Source organism: Artibeus jamaicensis, unplaced genomic scaffold (assembly GCF_021234435.1).
Source record: "Artibeus jamaicensis isolate MK-2021 breed Jamaican fruit bat unplaced genomic scaffold, CSHL_Jam_final contig_1998, whole genome shotgun sequence".
Taxonomy (NCBI): Eukaryota; Metazoa; Chordata; class Mammalia; order Chiroptera; family Phyllostomidae; genus Artibeus; species Artibeus jamaicensis.
The window spans coordinates 2,194,224-2,213,988 of record NW_026521407.1 but is presented as its reverse complement, the minus strand read 5'-3'; the positions used below and the strand labels follow the sequence as shown (position 1 = coordinate 2,213,988).

General features: G+C 38.5%; 1 protein-coding gene across 1 annotated transcript in view; it reads left to right on the top strand.

The window, feature by feature from the left end:
- SKAP1 (src kinase associated phosphoprotein 1) overlaps nt 1–19,765 on the top strand; it is a 264,494-nt gene that overhangs the window by 71,366 nt on the left and 173,363 nt on the right. The window contains exon 4 of the mRNA XM_037149888.2: nt 533–649. Coding sequence (XP_037005783.1) covers nt 533–649 — 117 coding nt within the window. The remainder of the gene's footprint in view (nt 1–532; nt 650–19,765) is intronic.

Genomic DNA, 19,765 nt, shown 5'->3' with positions numbered 1-19,765 from the left:
CCAAGTAGTGATGGAAATTGGAGTCGAATCCAGCAAAGTCCAGGTTCTCTGTATTTTTTTCTTTTCTCATTTTTCAGACCAGGAAAGCATATTGACCTTGTTACATTATATTATGCATGGAATGTTAACACTTTGTTTAATTTATTCTATTACATTTGGAAGTATAAATAGAAAGAGGCATTCAGTGTACAGACCACAATTAATGGAGACATAGTATATATGGATATGTATTTATATAGCTATATTTTCATTTTAAGTGTGATGGAGAAGTTTCTCTCTAGTGGCAAGAGGTCTCCCCACTCTAAGCCAACAGTTTCCAAGTTCTAGTTACAGAGTAGTTGAATGGGAAACTTCCCATCCTGGTAAGTTGGCTTTGAACTTGTTTGTCTGTTTCTCATATGTTAATGGATAGTGGCTATGTCCATCAAGTAAGAGCTATATCTTTTTGTGTGAATACTAGAAGAAATATACAAAGACGTTTATACAGGTGCCCAAAGTATGACCTTACCGTTTTTTCTCGTTTGTCCCTCAGGGGGAGACCAAGCTGAAAACCTCCTTGGACGGGACAGCCCTGATGACGATCACAGCGGAACCCATGGCCCCTCTCTCACACCGGATGTGCCGTTTCCTGCAGATTACCAGGATGAGGGTGAGTGTCATTCTTCCGGATTTAAGGCCATCACACTTTGTTACTTTTTGTCCCGGGGTCTTTGCCCACCGTCCTTTGACTCACACAGCCTTCGGTGGGTCCTCTGTGTTAGAAATCACTAGTTTGCAAAGAACAACTACATGTTTCATTTTGTTGCTGGTCTTCCAGGCTAATTCAATACCTCTTCTGAAGTCAATGTATTTAGGAAAACACTAATCCCATATTAGACCAGGAGGTCAGCATTATTGATCTTTTTAGAAGAACTGTGACTCAAAAGCTAAGAGGGCATTTGAAGATTGCGAGGCCCAATTTACCATTCTTTCCAAGTTTTTAGCTTCACTGAGTTGCATGAGAATTAGAGCTTTCATTTAATGATTATTAGATTACTGGTTTATTGTGGATTATTTGAAATTTTTAAGATCATCATACTATACTAAGGCCGTCTTTACCCATGTTTTTCGAGTACTGGTGGCCATATTGGTGTTGTGCAAGGGGCGGCCACAAGAACACAATGCAAATCTTTCTGGAACATCAGTTTTACTCGGAGATTTAGGGATGGGAGGATTCAAGTAATTCGGCTGTCATAAATATTATTTTTATATCAAAACACATTGGTGTGTAATAGGATGGGATGCTACACGTACAAGAATCTTTAAGATACACGAATATAAAAATTTTGGCTTGGTGACTGACAGTGTTTGGCTCAGACTCAGCTATCCCAAGGGTGGGGGTTCCCTGCGCCTCTTCTGGTCTCTGGCCACTGGAACAGAAGGTTTGATCATCACTGATGCACACCTTACCTTATCAAAGTCTCTCTTGCGCCTTTCCAGTGGGGGAGAAAGGTAGAGATGCTACTAAACTGAGTGTTAAATTGGAAGCTTATTATTCATTTAGGAATTGGGAGTAAAGTTGGTAAATTATTTCTTATTTCTCTTTATTAGTCTGCAATCCTTCCTTTTTTTTTCTTCCAAATTTCCCTACAACTTTGGCATTTTCTAAGAGTTCTTAATCTCAATAGTCCCTTCCCTTTTTAATTTATCCACGAATTCTTATTTCATTTAACCCGTTCAGTGACTTATTTTTCTCCCTTTTGCTGAATTGGTAACCTTCATATTGGAACTATGGATTCAATTGCACAGGAAGATTTTCTTTTGCTCGAGCTTTGTAAACTAGCACAATTAGTAATATACAAGTTTTAGAAATCAGGCCTTGTAATGTGAGATCTGTGTATTGGTTCAGGTATTACACTAAAAACATTGTTTGGATTGAGAGCTTAATCATTACATTGGTAGCTGATTAATAATTGTAGAAGATTAACAGTGCAAAACATTAAAAAACAATCTTTCATTTGTTTTGATTAATCTAATGCTTGACAGAATTAGAACAATAGTACCTCATTAATCCATAAGTCACTTATTTGGTATTTCCAACTTTCCCAGGCACAGCTGAAAACACAATAAGTAAGCAAGCCAGAAACGCCCCCAATTAGAAATAGATGTCCCTGTGGCCTGTGTTAACACTTATTTACCTCCCTCTCGGGAGAGCCCGCAAGGCCTTCACCAGGGATTCCTCGTCTTAGAAATTTTTAACCATTACAGAGTTCTGACTTCTTAGCCTACAGTAGAGTGAAGCATCAAATTGGAAGAAGGGGTACTATAAAGGCATCAACTGAGGTATAATCAAATAACACTGAGGTAAGAGACAGGAAAACAATTAAAAATGTGTATAGAAGACAACATTAGTAATTAAAACAAAATTTATATGCAAACTCAAAAAAATAGCTCAAACCATCCCCTAGGAGCTCAGTACCCTAAGGAAGTAACGCTTTTTTAGCTAGCATTTATTGAGCACTTACTACACGCCTTGTTATCTATAAAGTACTTTGCATATATCATCATTTAATCCTTAGAAAAGCCCTAAGAGGTGGATATTAGAATCATCTTTATTTTACAGGCAAGGAAACAGATGCCAAGGGAAGTTAACTTATCTAAGATCACACAGCTAGTTAGTAGTAGTGCTAGGATTTATACTTACACAGTCTGGGTCTAGAACCTCTGCTCTTAATCACTTTACTGTCCTTCCCATTACTTTGCCTGAGTTATCCAATGAGATGGATTCGTGTTCCAGACATTTTGGTTAAATGGTACAGATGCACATGGCATGCTTAAAAATATTTGCATTTAAAAAAAAAGTAGCTGAAACTTTTTTAAAATTCAGCATTGAAATTTTCCTATTACCTGAAAAACTCCAAAGTGGAGAACTTTGTTCTATAATGGTTTCCCGTAACAGAGGTTTTAACTATTTTAGTAATGTTAAATTCTTACTTAATAACTTAGTTCTGTGCATAAAAACGAGAAGAACTCCCAAAGAGACACAGTCAACAACAGGGGCCAGAGTAGGTTCGTTTGTGTGTTTAAAATGCGATTGCCGGTTGGTGCAGCGACACAGCACCATGGACCCAGCACGGGCCTGGGTGCTTGGCAAGCAGCGAGCACCATCGTGCTTTGCTTCCTACTCCTGCCCGATAAAGATTCACTTCCTGTGAGGTTAAAGAAAAGCTTAGAAAGGTGTTAAAAACCTGCTTAACTAGATTTTACCATTCTAGAGAACAGGAGCGCTTGGAACTCATTTATTATTTTTATGGACACTATTTAGAGATGACAAGGCCATAGCAAGGCACAGTGCTGTGAACTATGAGTGAAATCTGCAGTGAAAAGTCAGACACAGCCCCTCCCCTCATGGAGCTTCCCATCTCCCTGGGAAAACACACTCTTAATAAATAGACAAATAAACACGGAGCCGGTGTCTTCAGTTCCTGATGAGATAGCTATAGCCATCCTTTAGGCAGGAAAAAAAAGATACTCTTTAACTTTCTTTGAAGTGCCATTATTTTAGGCTTTCGGAAATTTATCTTTATTAGAAAATGAAAGGTCACTGTTAAAATATTTCAGCTTTGTTGCCTTCCACCTCCAGCCAGAGCAGTATCCTGAAGGGGCAATTATAAAAGGACACACGGTCTGACCCAGCCACCCACGACTGAAGTGATGAGAGGCAATAACCATGGTGCGTGTCGTGTTTGGGGCGTGCTTTTGTGAGAATGACAAAGAGGTCCAGAAGAGTACAAAACCCTGGCCAGGTGCACGGCAAAAAAGAAAGACAAAAGGAAACCAAGGTTGCAGGATAAACCAGGCATAAAAATGAAAGTACGATGCTACCTAGTCACCATTCTTTCTCCCTTTCCCTTGTAAAAGTCCTCAGTCAGAGAAGGCTGGAGAGATGACCATGAACGAGCACCTGACCCCACCGCTGGGAGTGCAAACCTGCTAACAAGGAGTAACATTCAGATTTCTAAACCTAGGGAGGCACACTTTCTATCATATTAAAGGAAAAAAATTTAGTATGAGATGCTGAATATAATAATTTTACAAGAGTCAGCCAGCTACAAAGCCCAAGATCTGACTGCTTTCATGGTCCAAAATATACAATGGAATTCAGTGTATCTGTAAACTTATTTTATTAGTATAATGAATAACCTCTATATACATTCCTTTCTTTAAAAGATGGGATGGGGGAAGTGATCATTCTATGAATAGGGTATAGCTACTCCTCCTGGAAGAAAAAGAAAAAACATTTATAAGAGATGAAACTTAAACTCTATAATAATGCATTGTATATTATGTCCTATGTATTATTATGTTCTAATTAAGGAAAATGGAATAAATGGATATTGGACAGATATATTTGGGAAGAAGTGGGAAAGAATATTTTTAGAGCTTATTTTTACATCAGGAAGTTGAAGGTTTAGAGAAGGTCTTATTCTCCAGCAAAATGAACAATAGAACTGGAAATGTAAAGACCCGTAACCACCTTTGGAGAAGAGTAATCATGAATAACCAAAGGTCCTGGTGTGCTACTTGACTTAAAAAAATTACAAACCTGTTAAAGCACTAATAGTGGCCGTTTTTGACTCTATGCCTTTTCTGAAAGGTACATTAAAAAGCATATAGAAAATTTTGAACATAAATAGAATAGGTTGTTTTACAGTTTCATTTGTAGCCCCCCCCCTTTATTTTACATTTTTCTGCTTTCATTTGGTTCTGAAATGGAAGTCGGTTTGGGCTTTAATATTATGGATAATAATATAATAGCTTTTGTTGATTGTTGTGTGCTATATTTCTATAATAATAGGAAGAAGATATTATTTTAATATCTTTTTAATGGGAAGAATATATTTTAAACAAGACTATTTTAATATTGTGAAATAAAAGTTAAGGTTTAAGTTATTGATTAGATTTTGTGGCTGGAATTCATGTTTGTCTTGCATTTCATTGTGCCAAAGTTAGAATTTTGGAACCTGGGAGCTGGAAGGAATGGTAGTCATCTAGTAACAGGAACCTTTTATTGAGCACGTACTACGATGTACAAAGTGCTTTCTATTTAAAAGCATTTCTGTGTGTGTGTGTGTGTGTGTTTCTGGTTTTGGGGGGGTTTTTTTAGTTTCTAAGGATTATTAAACTTGCTTTTTTATTTTGAATTCTAATTGTATTACATTATAGCCTAAGAGCATAGTCTATATTATTTCGATTCTTTGGATTTTACGGAGACTTCTTTTGTGGCCTACTCATGATGTGTTCCCAAGGTGGTTGTGCACTCTGTTGTCTTCAGACTTGTAAATAGTCTTCTTCAGATCTCCTATGTCCCAGCTTTTCTTTTATCTGCTGAAAGAATTGTATTAAAATCTCTGGTTACAGTAGTAGATTTATCCATTTTTCCATGTCTTGTTTTCCATTTCCAGGGTCATGTTATTAGATACTCAGAGCTCCGATAGTTTTCCAAAGGTTTCCTCTGACTGAGCTGCAATCCTATACCCAGAGTTTCCACTTATCACGCTAGTTCTGCCATTGAGGTCCACTCATAGCGCTGCCTGGTAGACTTTATACTGAATGAGAACTAAAGATGTGTGTTCCCAAGTCAGTTGGAGATGCCCGTTGCTGTGAGTTTTGTAGAAGGCCTGAGTTTAGCGTAGAAATTCTGTTGTTTCACAGAATAAGTAAACGGTGTTTCTTACAGGGCTGACTGAGGTCTGTGAGTTAACGATGCAGTGATTAGCAGGAACTAACCTCACTGATCAGGTAAATCTCAGGCCAAATCCCACTGACAACTTGGGGAGATCATGTGCGTATTTTAGGGCTGCTTTATTTGGGAAGTTAAACGTGTCTGTTGCAGGCTCAGTCATTGCTACCCTAGTAAATGAAAAGAGTAAATAGCCTAAAAGCAGCAAGCCATTTGCGTCCTCCTCATGGATGGAGTCGAGCCCATTACTTTCTTTGTGTGTATTTTTTTAAATGACATAAACTATGTGTGCATATCCAGAGTTTTTCATCTCTCTTTGTTCTATGATTTGAGGATAATGAAAGTGACTCAAGATAGTCTCTCTCCATATAGTCTCTCTCTGTATATGTAAATAAACATATGAGCATATACATACATTTAGTAAGCATTTATCTCATTTTCTCTTTATTCTGTAGACAGTTGCCTTTATCTTTGTTCCTCACAGGTATATTTTTCTTCAATAGAAGCACACGACTCCTGTCAACCCTATTGGAAGGTGTGTGTGTGTGTGTGTGTGTGTGTGTGTGTGTGTGTGTGTGTGTTTGGGGCACACATTGTGCAAAAACACAAAACTTGTTTCCATGTCTGTGGTTTTGGGGCCAAAGAACGAATTCTGCTGTAAAGCACACACTTTCATGAGCCCGGTGGATTTCTGAACAAGTTTCTGTTGGCTTCAGGTGAGTCCCGCAGATTTTAGATCATTGTGAGAAATTGAGGACCCAACGTTGAGTTAACTGTGATAAGGGTAAGTAAGCTGTCACTCAGGATTGCAGTGGCCTCCTTCATGAAGATGAATGTCTTATTAGAGCGAAGACATCATGTCGTTTATATAGTCTGGTATAAATCACAGATGAAGATGACAAACTGGGTTTCAAAGTTAACAGTAATTTATATAACTTAAACAAATGATTACCAAGGATTATACATGTTTTATGAAGAGTAAAAAAACAATAACAATTATCTGTCTGTGAACTACCCATTTTTCATCCTTCAGCCCCGCATGTTGGGCTGTTGGTTCCCGTTTAAACTCTAACCTTCTGTCTAGTGCCCAGTAAAGCACTGTCACATGTGCTGATGGCTGGACATCGTCCACAAGGCTTCTTTCACTGGGGCGAATTCTTTGCAAATTTAACCCAAGTTTCTACATAGAATCGTGGCATTTTGGAGCTGGAAGAGACTTGGTAATTGCCTAATCTGATCTGTTTTACCACAGAGGAAACTAAATTTTGAGGCTAAGTGCCTAGTTCCCCGGACTAACAAGACACAGCTCATACGGAAACCGAGACCACCTCCCTGGGAGTGGCCTCCCTGGCCCACCCTGTGCGCCTTCCCTCAGCGCACTTTCCAGTGCAGACCCAAACTGCTTTGCAGGAGGCCTGATCGTGGCTCTTAACCCATTTCTGGAAAGTTTTAGTCGTTTTTCAAACATGTGTGTCCCTCTGGCCTATGTATGTTCTTATCCTGTTCCCAGAATAATTTGGGAGCAGTACATCTTATTAAAAATTTCAAAGGGATCCATAAATGCTAACAATTATGATTATGAACAACATAAAATAACTCCCTGAATCAATCTGACATTGAACTAATTAGTTATCTTTTCTTAGCCTTTTTGTCTGTTATAGATTTTAATATACTGCCAGTCAAGTGTTGGTTACTGACTCCCTGTCTTGAATGCCCTTGATCAAGCATGAGTCTAGAGGCTGTTTCAAGGACACAAGGAGAAATAAGGGGTGATTTCTCTCCTTAGTGAGTAAAATAATCTAGTGAGTAAATAGTCTTAGTGTGAAGAGGAGACAGCTCCACCATGAAGTACATGGGACACAATCAAGTGCTGCGTATTAGGGACAGAATTTTCAGAAAAAAACAGTAGGTTGGACTTCTAGTGGTTTGGGAGAAAGTCAAGATAATATTTGGCCTGCGCTACGGTCCGAGTGTTTTTAGAAGTCTTTTCCAGACTAGGAGTAAAAGCAAAAAGCCCATTCTTTCTCTGAAAGATCTACCATTTATTGAGCTGCCACTACAATTGGCAGTAAAATCACAGTGGCTGTTTTAAAGTACAAATGGTTGGTTTCTAAGTGAGTGACTTGGCAGAGGAGATTAAGCTTTTGCATACTGCCTGTGGTATTCTCTCTGTTCCTTTCCAAATCCTAAACTAGTCGACAAGTTTAACGGTAATGTGAGTGATCCAGGCTAGTGCGTGATGAGTGGGGGTGTCAGCGTGGCCACAGCAGTGGTGCTAAAAATGATCTGCAGTGTTTTGGATGCTCATGCGGTATATTTATCTGATTGCTATATAAATAAATCAGATTTGGATTTACGTATCTTTGTTTATTAGAAAGTCTTGTATACTGGGCTTCATTACCTTGTTCTTTGAATCTACAAATACATTGTGATTAAACATAGGACCTGTGTAATAGATAAACACTGAATGAACTGAGGGTCGGTCACCTTACCTGGGGCCATCATGTCTGAAGTTCTAGGGCGTGGGTCTCTGGTTGTGATGTTAACCACCAGACCGTCTTTCCTCATGCTCCAAAGCTGTTGACCATTTTTACCTCAAAGTTTAATATTTACTTAAATATGCAAGAATTTTGTTTAAGAATTTTCAGGCCATATAGATGGCCTGAAATAGATACATATATCTACATATATAGATATATATATATACTTAATTTATATAAATGTAAATCTGTATTTATACTTAGTATATGTTTTTGTACTATTCATGCTTTGATGACCTTGTTTTTTACTAGTCATAAATTCTTTCCGACCGATCATAGAACTGTGAGTTTTCAAATGGAGGGTAAGTGTTAATAATCCTACTTAAAACAGTGCGGAAGCACCTGCTAATCTGGAACACTATGGTCTACTAGGGAAGCATGGATGGACTCACAAACTATCACACTTACGTCTAGACTGCCTTCCTGACTTTGAATGGCAGCCTTTTTCATGCTGGGTTCTTTGGAGCTCAAGCCCAGATACATAGTCTAGGGGGAAAGAGAAATTATGCAGAGCCGTTTCCCTGGCTTGTAAAACTAGGGTTTGTAGGGATTTGTTCCCTCATGGGAAGCTTTCACTTGTAGGAGCCTTATCCAATTTACAGACACATTTCTGTAAACTGTTAGGATACATAGCTTATATGGTTTAGCATATTTTATTGGAATGCCCTAAAAGATACACTTCGTTGTTGTCATGGTTAATTTTATAATTGTGTCATTTTGTAATGTGACTCCACAACACAAAGTCAACAAGAACATAGGGTTAACTGGGGTGGTAAGCTCTCCTCTCTATCAATGGTCATTATCATCAGTGAAAGACATTTATGAATGCCCAAGAACATAGCTGGGCCTAGAGATTGTCACAGCTCAGGGAAAAAAAAATCACTTGAGTTATCTAATCTAGCCCCTCTAATGAATTCCCATCATTCTTACTAATATCTCATTTAATTAATTATCAGATACAGCGATTGTGCTTTGCAGTCTTCCTTTGCAGGACATCTTTCCCGCCCAACTATTATTCCTAATTTATTCTTCATGTCTAACCTAAACTTTTCCTTCCTTAGTTTCAGGCCATTGCTCTTTTCTATACCGTCTTCTGAGACTGAATAATTCCCCTCATTCATTTATATTGTTACCTTTAGAAGATATTTAAAGACTGTGAACATTTATCCCCAGAGTCTTTACTTTTCCAAACTACATAAATTTTAGTTCTTTTAATCCTACCTCATTCTGTCCCTGTCATACTGTCCAATCCTTGGGTGTTTTATAACACTCCCTGATATTTTCCATTCCAAGGCACTGCCTTCTGGGGAGGGAAGTGCAAAAGCATAAAATCTCGTATAAACCACTCGAAGAGGCCTAAGTGTTTATTGGATGTTGGTGTTGGTGATCATCTGGTGCGCATGCCAGTGTAGTGCTTGCTTTGGCATATGTTGGGATATATGTGTATTTTAAAGCCTTAATGTGTTATGGCCGCTTGTAATTGAATGTCTATAAAGTAGCAGTTAAGAGGGTTTTATAGACCTTAAAAGAGATCAGAATTCTCTAGCTCCCTCTTGTGGCAAAAGAAAATACTACTCTTGGGTTTTTCTGGATTTTGTTTGGTTGAAGAGGAAGGTTAAAATGTACCAGTTCTCAACATGTGACCATAGGAAATGAATCTAAGAATTTAAAAATGATATGTATATATTTCAAAGGACACACCCTCTCAGATATAAGAAGTCCCTGTTCTTTCGTATTATTAATGCTCTAAAACCGAAAAGATACTACTTTCTTACAGCCATCACTTAAGTGTATATTCTTTTCACAGAAATCAGGAGGACAAATAACATAAAACCATAATCTCAAGAGTTGTATACTCCTAAAAAGATAAATAAGGGAAGCTTGAATATGAAATTTAAGCAAAGTTTACACTTACTTTTTTCTTTACCACTATAAATAGATACGCGAGCATTTCTAATGGATTTAAACAGATATTCTACATATCTTGTAACACACCCATTTTACCAGTTTTACAACTTATTGTAGTTGTCCTTCTGTGGTGGATGCATTTCAGATATTCACAGAGGTCTAGTGAGTAGCAAGTGGCTGAGGGGAAGACTGAGTGGTATGCAAATGAGTTCGTGTGTACTGCCCATGGAAAAATTTCTGCAGGTAACACAAAACTGTTTTTGCTTCCCCAGGAGACCACTGAAAGTGACACTTCTGTATCAGCTGATCTATAGGAGGGAATCAATGAACAGCTGCCATTAGGCCTTACATGCCAGTCCAAGAGGAGATTAAAATTAGATACTATCCTTAAATATTTTTTTCAGCTACTAAAAAAAAAATAATGGTGAAGGTAGATTGCCTTTATGCTCAAGTCATATTCTAATGAAAATATAGGGTCCTATTTCGCAAGTCTGAGAGCTCTAAAAATAAACTCGAGATCATGCATTTTAATTTTTTATTTTAATTTTATTTTTTACAGTTTACATTTAATATTATTTTGTGTTTGTTTCAGTTGTACAGCATAGTGGTTAGGCCATCATATACTTCACAAAAGTTTCCCCCCCGATATTTCCAGTACCTTCCTGCCATCATGCATAGTTATTTAAATTTTTCTAAAAGGGAACATTGAAAATTACACTAATTGAAGAATAGCAAGAGAAGAATGTCACAGACGTAGCCGAATAAAATGAGAAGGGGTCGGGCACAGGTGAAATGAGTGAGAATATTGTATTGATTGACATATTAAATAGAAAACTGGTAGGTCTGACTGATTCTCTTTTTCTCTTCCACTTGAAGAGGTAATTGCTGTTTTTTAATAGGAAAATTAGTTTACGTGTTTTTTCCTTAAAGTATGTAAATAAAATTTTAATCTCAGCTCTTTATTAATTTTTAGTATTGACATTCCTCTGCACATATGAAGATAAAAATGAACAATTCAAAAGTGAAACCTCTTAATACGAAGTATTTATGGATCTTGATAAAAAATACCCTAATTTTTACACTTAAAAAAAAACAAGAATTTGATGTGTTTTTGAGATGTGTTTGCCATCAGTTTAGGTGGGCTTACACGCCCCAGTTTCCTTACCTGTGTAAGGGTTCTCAGGAAAATTCTGGGTCTGATTTTTTTTTCATATCAACACTGTACCTTTCACAAGAGAATAAATTGTGGACTTTCATAGAAACTTCAGAACATTCTTATAAAGTAAAGAGAGAGAATGGCCCCGAGTTGTTATGCCTGTGCTGTTTACTGCGATGTGTATTTCAGTCAGTTTGGTAAGCAAAAAACTGCGAGTACTCTTGGATACACGTTCTTTGACTATTGATTTTAAATTAGGTGCGTGTATTTGCACAGAGCTCTCTGAAATACAGCACTCCTACTTAGAGATATGTCTCTATGTGGCTACTGGGGGGAAGATTCGTTTCAGAGCAAATATTTATTAACCCAAATTTATTGATCAGTTTAAGAGTTTGTATTTTTTATTTGAGCATTAAAACTAGATAAATTATAATAACCAATTTCTTGGATGGTTACAGTTAATAGCTGTATAGTGTAGAAATTGTTTGCAAAGCTTGACTTTTGTAGCTACAAGGGGTGTTGGAGGGTCCGTTGGAGTGTCATGGTTTTGCCAGAGTATAGGATGGGAGAAGTATTCCTAGGAAACTGCATCTGAGCTCTTGTTAAGTGTCTTATTATGAATACTACCTTCTTCATCATATCTCTAAGCTGCAAGGAAAGCAGATGACTTCTCTCCCCCTTGCTTTCACAGTCTGTGCGAGCAGATGCCTTTGGCTGGAGCGCAAGCATCTTTCGGAATTTTCCCAGGGGACACCAGGGCGATTCAGGGGGCTCTTAGTGTGGAATCTTTTTGGCATGTTTGCTCCTGCAAAAACAATACATTCATTTAAGTTGGATAGTGTTATTTTTAAGTGTTTCCCCCTTAATTTGGAATCCATTAAAATTCCCTTTTCATTTAAGATGGGACACATTAAAAAAGGAGCCAAGCAGGAAAAACTTTTTACTTACTTTGCTGACTTGTTCAAAGCCTGCTTTTCAAGAAAGCAGCTACTTACTGCTTTTATCTTTGTCCCATGGACAAATGATCAAATTGTAATATAATTTGACTCTAAATATATTAACTTTTTTAAAAAGATATGTTTTATTTAGTGTTAAGAGACTATACATATAACTTGTCTTGCCAACAGAAACACATTTTCAGCTCTATAAGAAGCCACAGCTTTATCTAACTGACAGAGAAAAGTACACAGATGAACGACTTTGCATATTCGGTACAAAACATTTCAAACAAAAGTTGGAAGCGTTGATGTTAATTCCAGTTCAGTAGGAAAGCTGGATTACTCCACTGAATCGGACTAGCAAAAGTAAATGAGAACTAACTTGGGACGGCGCGTTAATTTATAAACCTTTAGGTTGTCTACTTTCTATGTATGATCGTGGCCTCTCTTCGGCATTTCTGGTGTTTCTTATGTTCTGGAATTGCGCAAGTGCGACCTGATAAATTCTGAAAGCGGAGTTAGTGTCTAGGGCACCTCGTACAGTCCTCTGGTGATTGTTACAGGGTGACCGACACACTGTGTGTAGCAGTTATGTTGTCATACTACGGCCCACCGTGCAGACCTTGCCGGGACTCTGGTCCCAGCACTGCAGATGCAAGACTGAAGTAAAAGTTTCGCACCCTAAGTTTACTTTTTCTATATAGCGTAGGCAAAAATTGAGTTCTGTCAGATTTAGTTATAATGTTCTTTAAACGCTCACCCAAGTTATCGCTCAAAATAATTCGCACGCACTGTTTTTCAGTCCAAGTGATAGAAGAGCAGGCTGGGCATGAAATTCGATACATAGCAAAGATGTAAAATTAAGAAAAGATTTCTGTGAAGTTTTTTGCACACTCTGCTAAATGAATTATTGAAATTCCAATAAAGAAAAAATTTTAAAAACCTAAAAAGCAGTCTAGGTTTTATTTTTCCCTCAATCCTTTCAGCTCTCATAAATGTCTCCATGAAAGCTGTAGCCGCAGGGTTAGACAAGAATATATCCTGTGATATTTACTCGATCAGGGGGATTTTTAAAGTGCGGCATCTCGGGGCGAGGTATTGACCGGAGTGGGCCGGCAGGCACAGCGGGTCTGCAGTGAATCCAGGCGGCCAGACACCCCTGAGAAGTTTTTGATTAAGAAACTTTTACGATCCTTTTAAAATGAAATATGCTGGTCATTTTTTAAATGATGAAAGCAGATATTTTTATGTCGTTGTCTGAGTCAGATTTTGAAATATATTTTAATGAGTTTGTTACAGAAAAGTTCCTGGGTTTCTAAGGTGCTAACTTAACTGATCAGTCCACGGTCCAGCATACTCAGAGAACATGTAAAAAGGAAGGATAGAAATAAGCCTATTCAGCAAAAGTAAGAGAGAAGGTTGACATCAGAAACCAGAAAACCTTCATTCAGAGAAGAGTTAACATTGTTATTCTTTTATGAATGTTATCAACCTGTAAAGCTGTCTCACTATAACAAACACCTGAGCAGTATAACTAAAGAAAAAAGATTTTAAAGATAACAAATGTAGTTTAAAATGTGTGTAGTTTTTAAAAAAAGAAACTAATTAGATTACATTTCTACTTAGAGTTAGTAAAAGAAATGATTAATTTAAAATGATGTGAAGAGACTCTAAGTGCTAAACAATTTCATTGGGGAGATGAATTTAGAAATATTAGTTCATACATGAAGTTTTTAATTTATTGATAATTAAATTTTGAAGACAGTGCCGGCCTTTCAAAAAAGGCACATGCTCAATGAATATGTTATCCCCTTCCTTAGATATTTCATTAACTAGTCTTCTTGAATTTTGCATAAAAGTTAGCATTTTACCCAAGATCTTTTTAAAGGTCTTATGTGATTGCATATTTTTAAACTTTTTTTTTTAGTTTAATGAGGTAAGAGCAAAGGTAAAAAAGAGATCTATGTCTCAAATTGATTTCCGATCGCTATTGAAGAAGAGCTATGTGTCTATATACCCTCCCAAATTAAACTTAGTTTTTAAAAAAACTGTCAACACTGCAGTAACAAAAACTGCTCCTTAACTCACTGGGACCCTGCGTTCTACCCCACAATTTCAGGAGAAGCAGCTAAAACGAGCGGCGTCATTCTTCACCTAGATAATGCTCTCTCTGCAACTAATAGCTCCTTGTTCATCAAGGAAACGAATGTGCACCGAGGTGACATGCTCCTCACCCACTGCTCTTTGTTCCAGAGTCCCTCAGAGTGATTCTATCAGCCCCAGCACTGACAAATGTCCCCCCAAACTTTAACACTATGTTAAGTTGAGTTATGAGGTTTTAAGGTTACACTCCTCTGGCTAAAGGTTGATTGTCTCTGAAAGATAAAGGAATCGTGCTCCGAGAAAGCAGAATCCCGGCTATGGGGTAATCCCGGTTATTGAACTCGAAGCTCTCTTTATTTGGTTACTTGGTCTCTCTCTCTCTCTCTCTCTCTCTTCTGGGGAATGTGCGGAATGTCTGGATACTAAAGTGGTGACTCACCAGTTTCCACTTCTTCCCTCAAGGATATGTTAGAAAGACCCACACATACTCTAGCAGATGGGAACAAGACAACTCAAGGGAAAAGGGCAGTTCCTTAAAGTGTGTTGTCACTTAGGGTGCACAGACTACTAGAAGCCAGGAGCATCTCAGTTCTTGCTTGCCCTTCTGGCTACATGCATGTGTAAGGGGGGTCTGAGGTTGCAAAACTACTTCCCGTCACCTTCTCCCAGCCGTCCAATTTCTCATGCACGCATTCTGTCTCTGTTTGAAAATAGAAAAAAAATGTTTTTGGATTATGCTCTCAAGGCAGAAATTTCACGCTTGCTGTACAGGCAAAATTTTAAGCTGCAGCCTTAGTCGGTGACAGTGATGGCCACAGTTCTGTATGCCAATCTCCGCCATTCCAATCCAGCATGCCACTCTGCAGATGCTTTTAAAACAGTAAAAACTACCGAGTAATGGTAAATTAAAGCCTGTCTGATGAACTGTGAATACTCGATTTTCCCCTACATCATATAAATTTCAGAGAACTGTTATGAATGGAATTGATAATACCATAGAGAAAAACTTTAGTTTAGCTGCATTCTAGGAATACCAGAGGAAGCCCTATGTAGGGAGAAGTGTTTAAACAGTGCAGAACAGCGTCCTACAAAGGATTTACTAGGCCGTCCTTCATTACCAAGAGCAACAATTACTTAGCATCTCGCTATGCTGAATACATGGCACTCTGTAAGGTTAATTAATAGTACCTGTTCTCTGTAATAAATTTATGGAATGCCTACCATATGCCAGACATGGTGTTTTACATACATTATCCATAATTATCATTACCACGGTGCAGTGTAGAAATTATTATTCCCATAATACAGAGGAAGAAACTGAGCATTGGAGAGGTAAATTTGCAGAAGGTCCTCAGCTAATACACAGGCAGAAGGAGGGATTGAACAAGTTTCTGTACATCAAAAGCCCATGCTCTTTCCAAAAATGCCACAATGCCTCACAGAAAAGGAAGTAACATTTGCCACTGCTCCCCAGGTATTCATGTGCACTGCTACAAGGAGAAATTAGAGACTCTGTTGATCCTTGGGAAAGCAGTAGTGTGTTAATAATGACTAGCATTAAGTGGGCACCTACCTGCTGGCAACCATTGTGCCTGGCACTCCCACAATTCCACATGGTCATCCTCCAAGTCCAATATTCAGAAGCTTAAGGGCATCTAATTCCAAAACCTCTGTCTCTTCTACCACACTCCACTGTCTTCCAAGATGGTAGAGATGAAGAGGGGGCAAGTGGCTCTAACACGGTGCTGTCCCCAGAACCTCTGCCGTGATGAAAATGTCCTGTAATAATTACGCCGCCCAATAGGACAGCCTCTACCATTGGGAGCTACCAAGCACTTGAAACTGTGGCTAGCAAGACTGGTAAGCTGAATTCCTAATGAAAATTTTTTAATTTAAATATATATGTACATAGCCACGTGTAGCTAATGGTTACCGTATTAAAGAGTGCAGCTCTAGAAAAATGGCAACTTCTTAACTAAATAGGCAAGACAACCTAGAAAGAGCATTTCACAAACTTCTTGAAAGATGGATGGGATGGAAGTTGGGCGGGCAAGGGAGAGAAGAAAGAAAGGCTCGGGCATCGACTGGCTGAGGGAAAGGTCAGAAGTGTGAGGCAGGTGAACAGGCAGAGGGCCCTCAAGTAAATTTATGGGAAAGAGCAGGGAGGAGACGGGGTGTGGTGTGGAAGGAGGGAAGTGGTTTGAAGAAGAGCATTAGAATCTATGGTTAATGGATTTGCACAGATTGAAAGGTAAATAAAAATCAGCATTTTTCTTCCAGTGTTCACCTGCTGTAAATCATTTCTCGCCATTTTGATGAGCGGCTTTAGTGTGAGTTGTTTAAATGGGGCTGAGATGTTTGTGTGCGAGAGAAGCTTACATCCCGCCCAGCTCACAGAGCTCCTGCGTCACAGGCTCATAAGTGTCCCGCGGGTTTGGGAGACGCCGGTTACTCCCTTACGAGCATGCTCAGAGTGGTCGGGATCATCTCCTCCTTTCGAGTCCGTGTGCTAGCTATCCTTTCTCGAGAAATTAATTCTACGAAACATTAAAATATTTTTCAGTAGAAGAGCAGTTAAGCCTTTACTAATATGTAACACTGCCGCTAATTTGTACACTTTCACAGAACTTTACAGTTTAAAAATCTTGTTTGAACGCATCACTGTGTTCAGCCCTCGCGGCAGTCTTGGGAGATGAGTGGTAGGTGTTCTTCGTCGGATTGGTGAGGAAACTGAGCCTGGGATTTATTTGTCTGGGGTCGTGCATCTCACGAGCAGCAGAGCTGGGGCCCAGGTAGAAGCTGGGCCGTCGTAGGGCCCGAGAGCTCTGACTACACTCTCTCCACAGTCCTTTTCAGCCTCCAACAGCCTCTGCAGTAATAAGGATCGATATCCCAGTGAGCCATGACAGTTTCATGGGTGGGTTCCCATTTTTCTAATGAGGAAACTGAGGCACAGAAAGCATCAAACATGAGTCATCAAGCCTTTGGGCCCAACTGCCAACTTGCAGGAAAAACAAGACAGAGAAACAGTCCGACCGTCCTGTGAGTGTGCAATCACCAAAATGCAGACAGTGGAAAACTACCGGCTGACCTCCCCAGCTTTTCAACAGATAAGTTGTAAGGAGAAGGAAAAGATGGAGGGCAACATACAGATTAAAAGAGATTTACAAGGCATAACAAATTTTTACATGGGCAAAATAAAAAAAAACAAAAAAAACGTGCAGATGGATTAGAATCGAAATCTGAAAACCATGATTTCTTTTCTGGTCTATCACTTAGTTTCTTGACTTACCCTGAAAGAGTGTTCCATTAGCTTAATACTTAGCGATCCCTTTGGAAGATACGTACTTAAACAGTTTTAAAAATAAATAAGCCGTAGTTGCTCTTTCATGTGTTGACCCTAATGGTCCACTCTGAACGGCCATAAACCCTTTGCCCATTCCGTTTTCTTATCATACATCTTGTGGTCATCACTTAAAATGGTTCTTCAGAAAGAAAACATTTTGGGTTGAAGAGCTTTGTAATAAGTTCCTAGTATTCTGTAAATCTTGATAACGCTTGAATTTATGGTCATCCGTACAAGAATAAATCTAGAAAAAAACAGTGAGGAGAAATTATCCAATATGGTATTAATGTCCCGCTCTGAATTCTGATCTACAATCAATATAAGAATGAAAACAAACATTAAAAAAAGAAAAGATTTTAAACATAAAATGAACGCAGGTGCCTTGTGAACTAGATTGTCCAAGTGTTTGAATTTGGTCTAAATAAACCATTTAAAACAAAATCAGTCCTTCACTTACAGGGGTGCTGAGTTTGCAAGAGAAAAAAATATTTCAGTGAGAGATGACAACCTTACAGATGCTGTTTCCAGTCAGTTCCAAAGCTGCAGGAGATTGAAGAGCCTGAACCATCTGACCTGTTGGGTTTCCCACAGCCTATGATAGTTCCTTTTGTTTTTATCCTGTTTCCCTAGTCTTGAAACAAATGAACTTATTATCCAAGTTTCAAGAATAATATAGGACAGGAAGATTTTGACAGGCATCCTAATGAGTCTGGCTCATGCTAAAATAAACAAATGTATTTCCCTCCATTATGGGGAGAGCTCTAGCAAGAGCAAGATGTATATGTATCAAGATAGCCATCTTTGGGGTTGTTTATAATGAAGGTGGAATTATTGATGCCTTACATCCTTGGAAGGATTATAAAGTGTTACAACATTAGTAGAAGGTAACTTTTTAAGTTTCCTCATCCTACTTAGTTGGAACTTGTAGGTTGTTTGCGTAAAAGGGTACAGTTTGTGTATTTTTTGACCAAGCAAAATGTGTTTGTGTGCATCAATGAGCAATTTCCCTTTTAAAATGAAAGAAAGCTATTTAGAATATTAAGACTTTTTTGCTTATAAATATTTGGTAGAGCTTTTTTTGTCAAGGATTTGGAAATGAAAGGTCTAAGTTTGGAAATATGTGCCCTGTTTTCTCTTCCATAAAGATTACTCATGAACACTTTCCACTAGATTAAACTGTTAAACCCCCGGACACTTCTTGTTTTTGTTTAACACCTATGGGTTCTCATACAGCACCTTACATCAAGAATTGAAGTCTGCAAACCAGCTTGCGGCATTTTCTGTGGGAAAACATGGGAGGTTCCGACAGCCATTGCACAGGGACCCAGCAAGGATTTGTTGGTGCCCAGAGCACCTCAGACACAGACAGGGACTGGGACTCGCACAGTGGATACTGTGAGCCTTGTCTCCAAAAAGCATGTAGACTAGTTGGAAAGACAACATTTAAATGAGCAATTCGGCTACTATATAGTAAGCACTAAAAAGGAGGAACATAAATTATGTTATCAGAGCGCACCTGGAAAGGAAACTGGAGCGCAATGAAGGCCTCTCAGGGGAAGTGATATTTTCATTAGGTCTTCTTTTTATTGTTGTTAAAGTACGGTTGTCTCCATTTTCTCCCCACCACTCCCCCCCCCATCCCCTCCTCCCACCCTTGGTCAGTAGGAATTTGTCCCCCGACAAGTCTTGGGCTGCAAATACTGAGTGTTGGGCATAGACTGGGGAGGGGCCACACCTGCAGGTGGTACATTGCGAGGTGCAACTTTGCCAGAGAGAAACTGGGAAAAAAATGTACCAAAAACCTTAATTAGAAATGCCCTGTGACTTCGCAATTCAACTTTAAATGTACTTTAAGAAAATAAATTTACGTAATGATGTTTAAGAATGTCTGTTGCAGGCTTGTTTATAGAAGCACAAAATTGGAAACAAGCTAAATATCTAAGCTACTACCCTACAGTGGAGATATGCAATAATTAAAAGTGATGCTTATAGAATATATCATGATTATGGAAAGATGTTCATACTTTACTACATGAAAATATAAGCAAATAT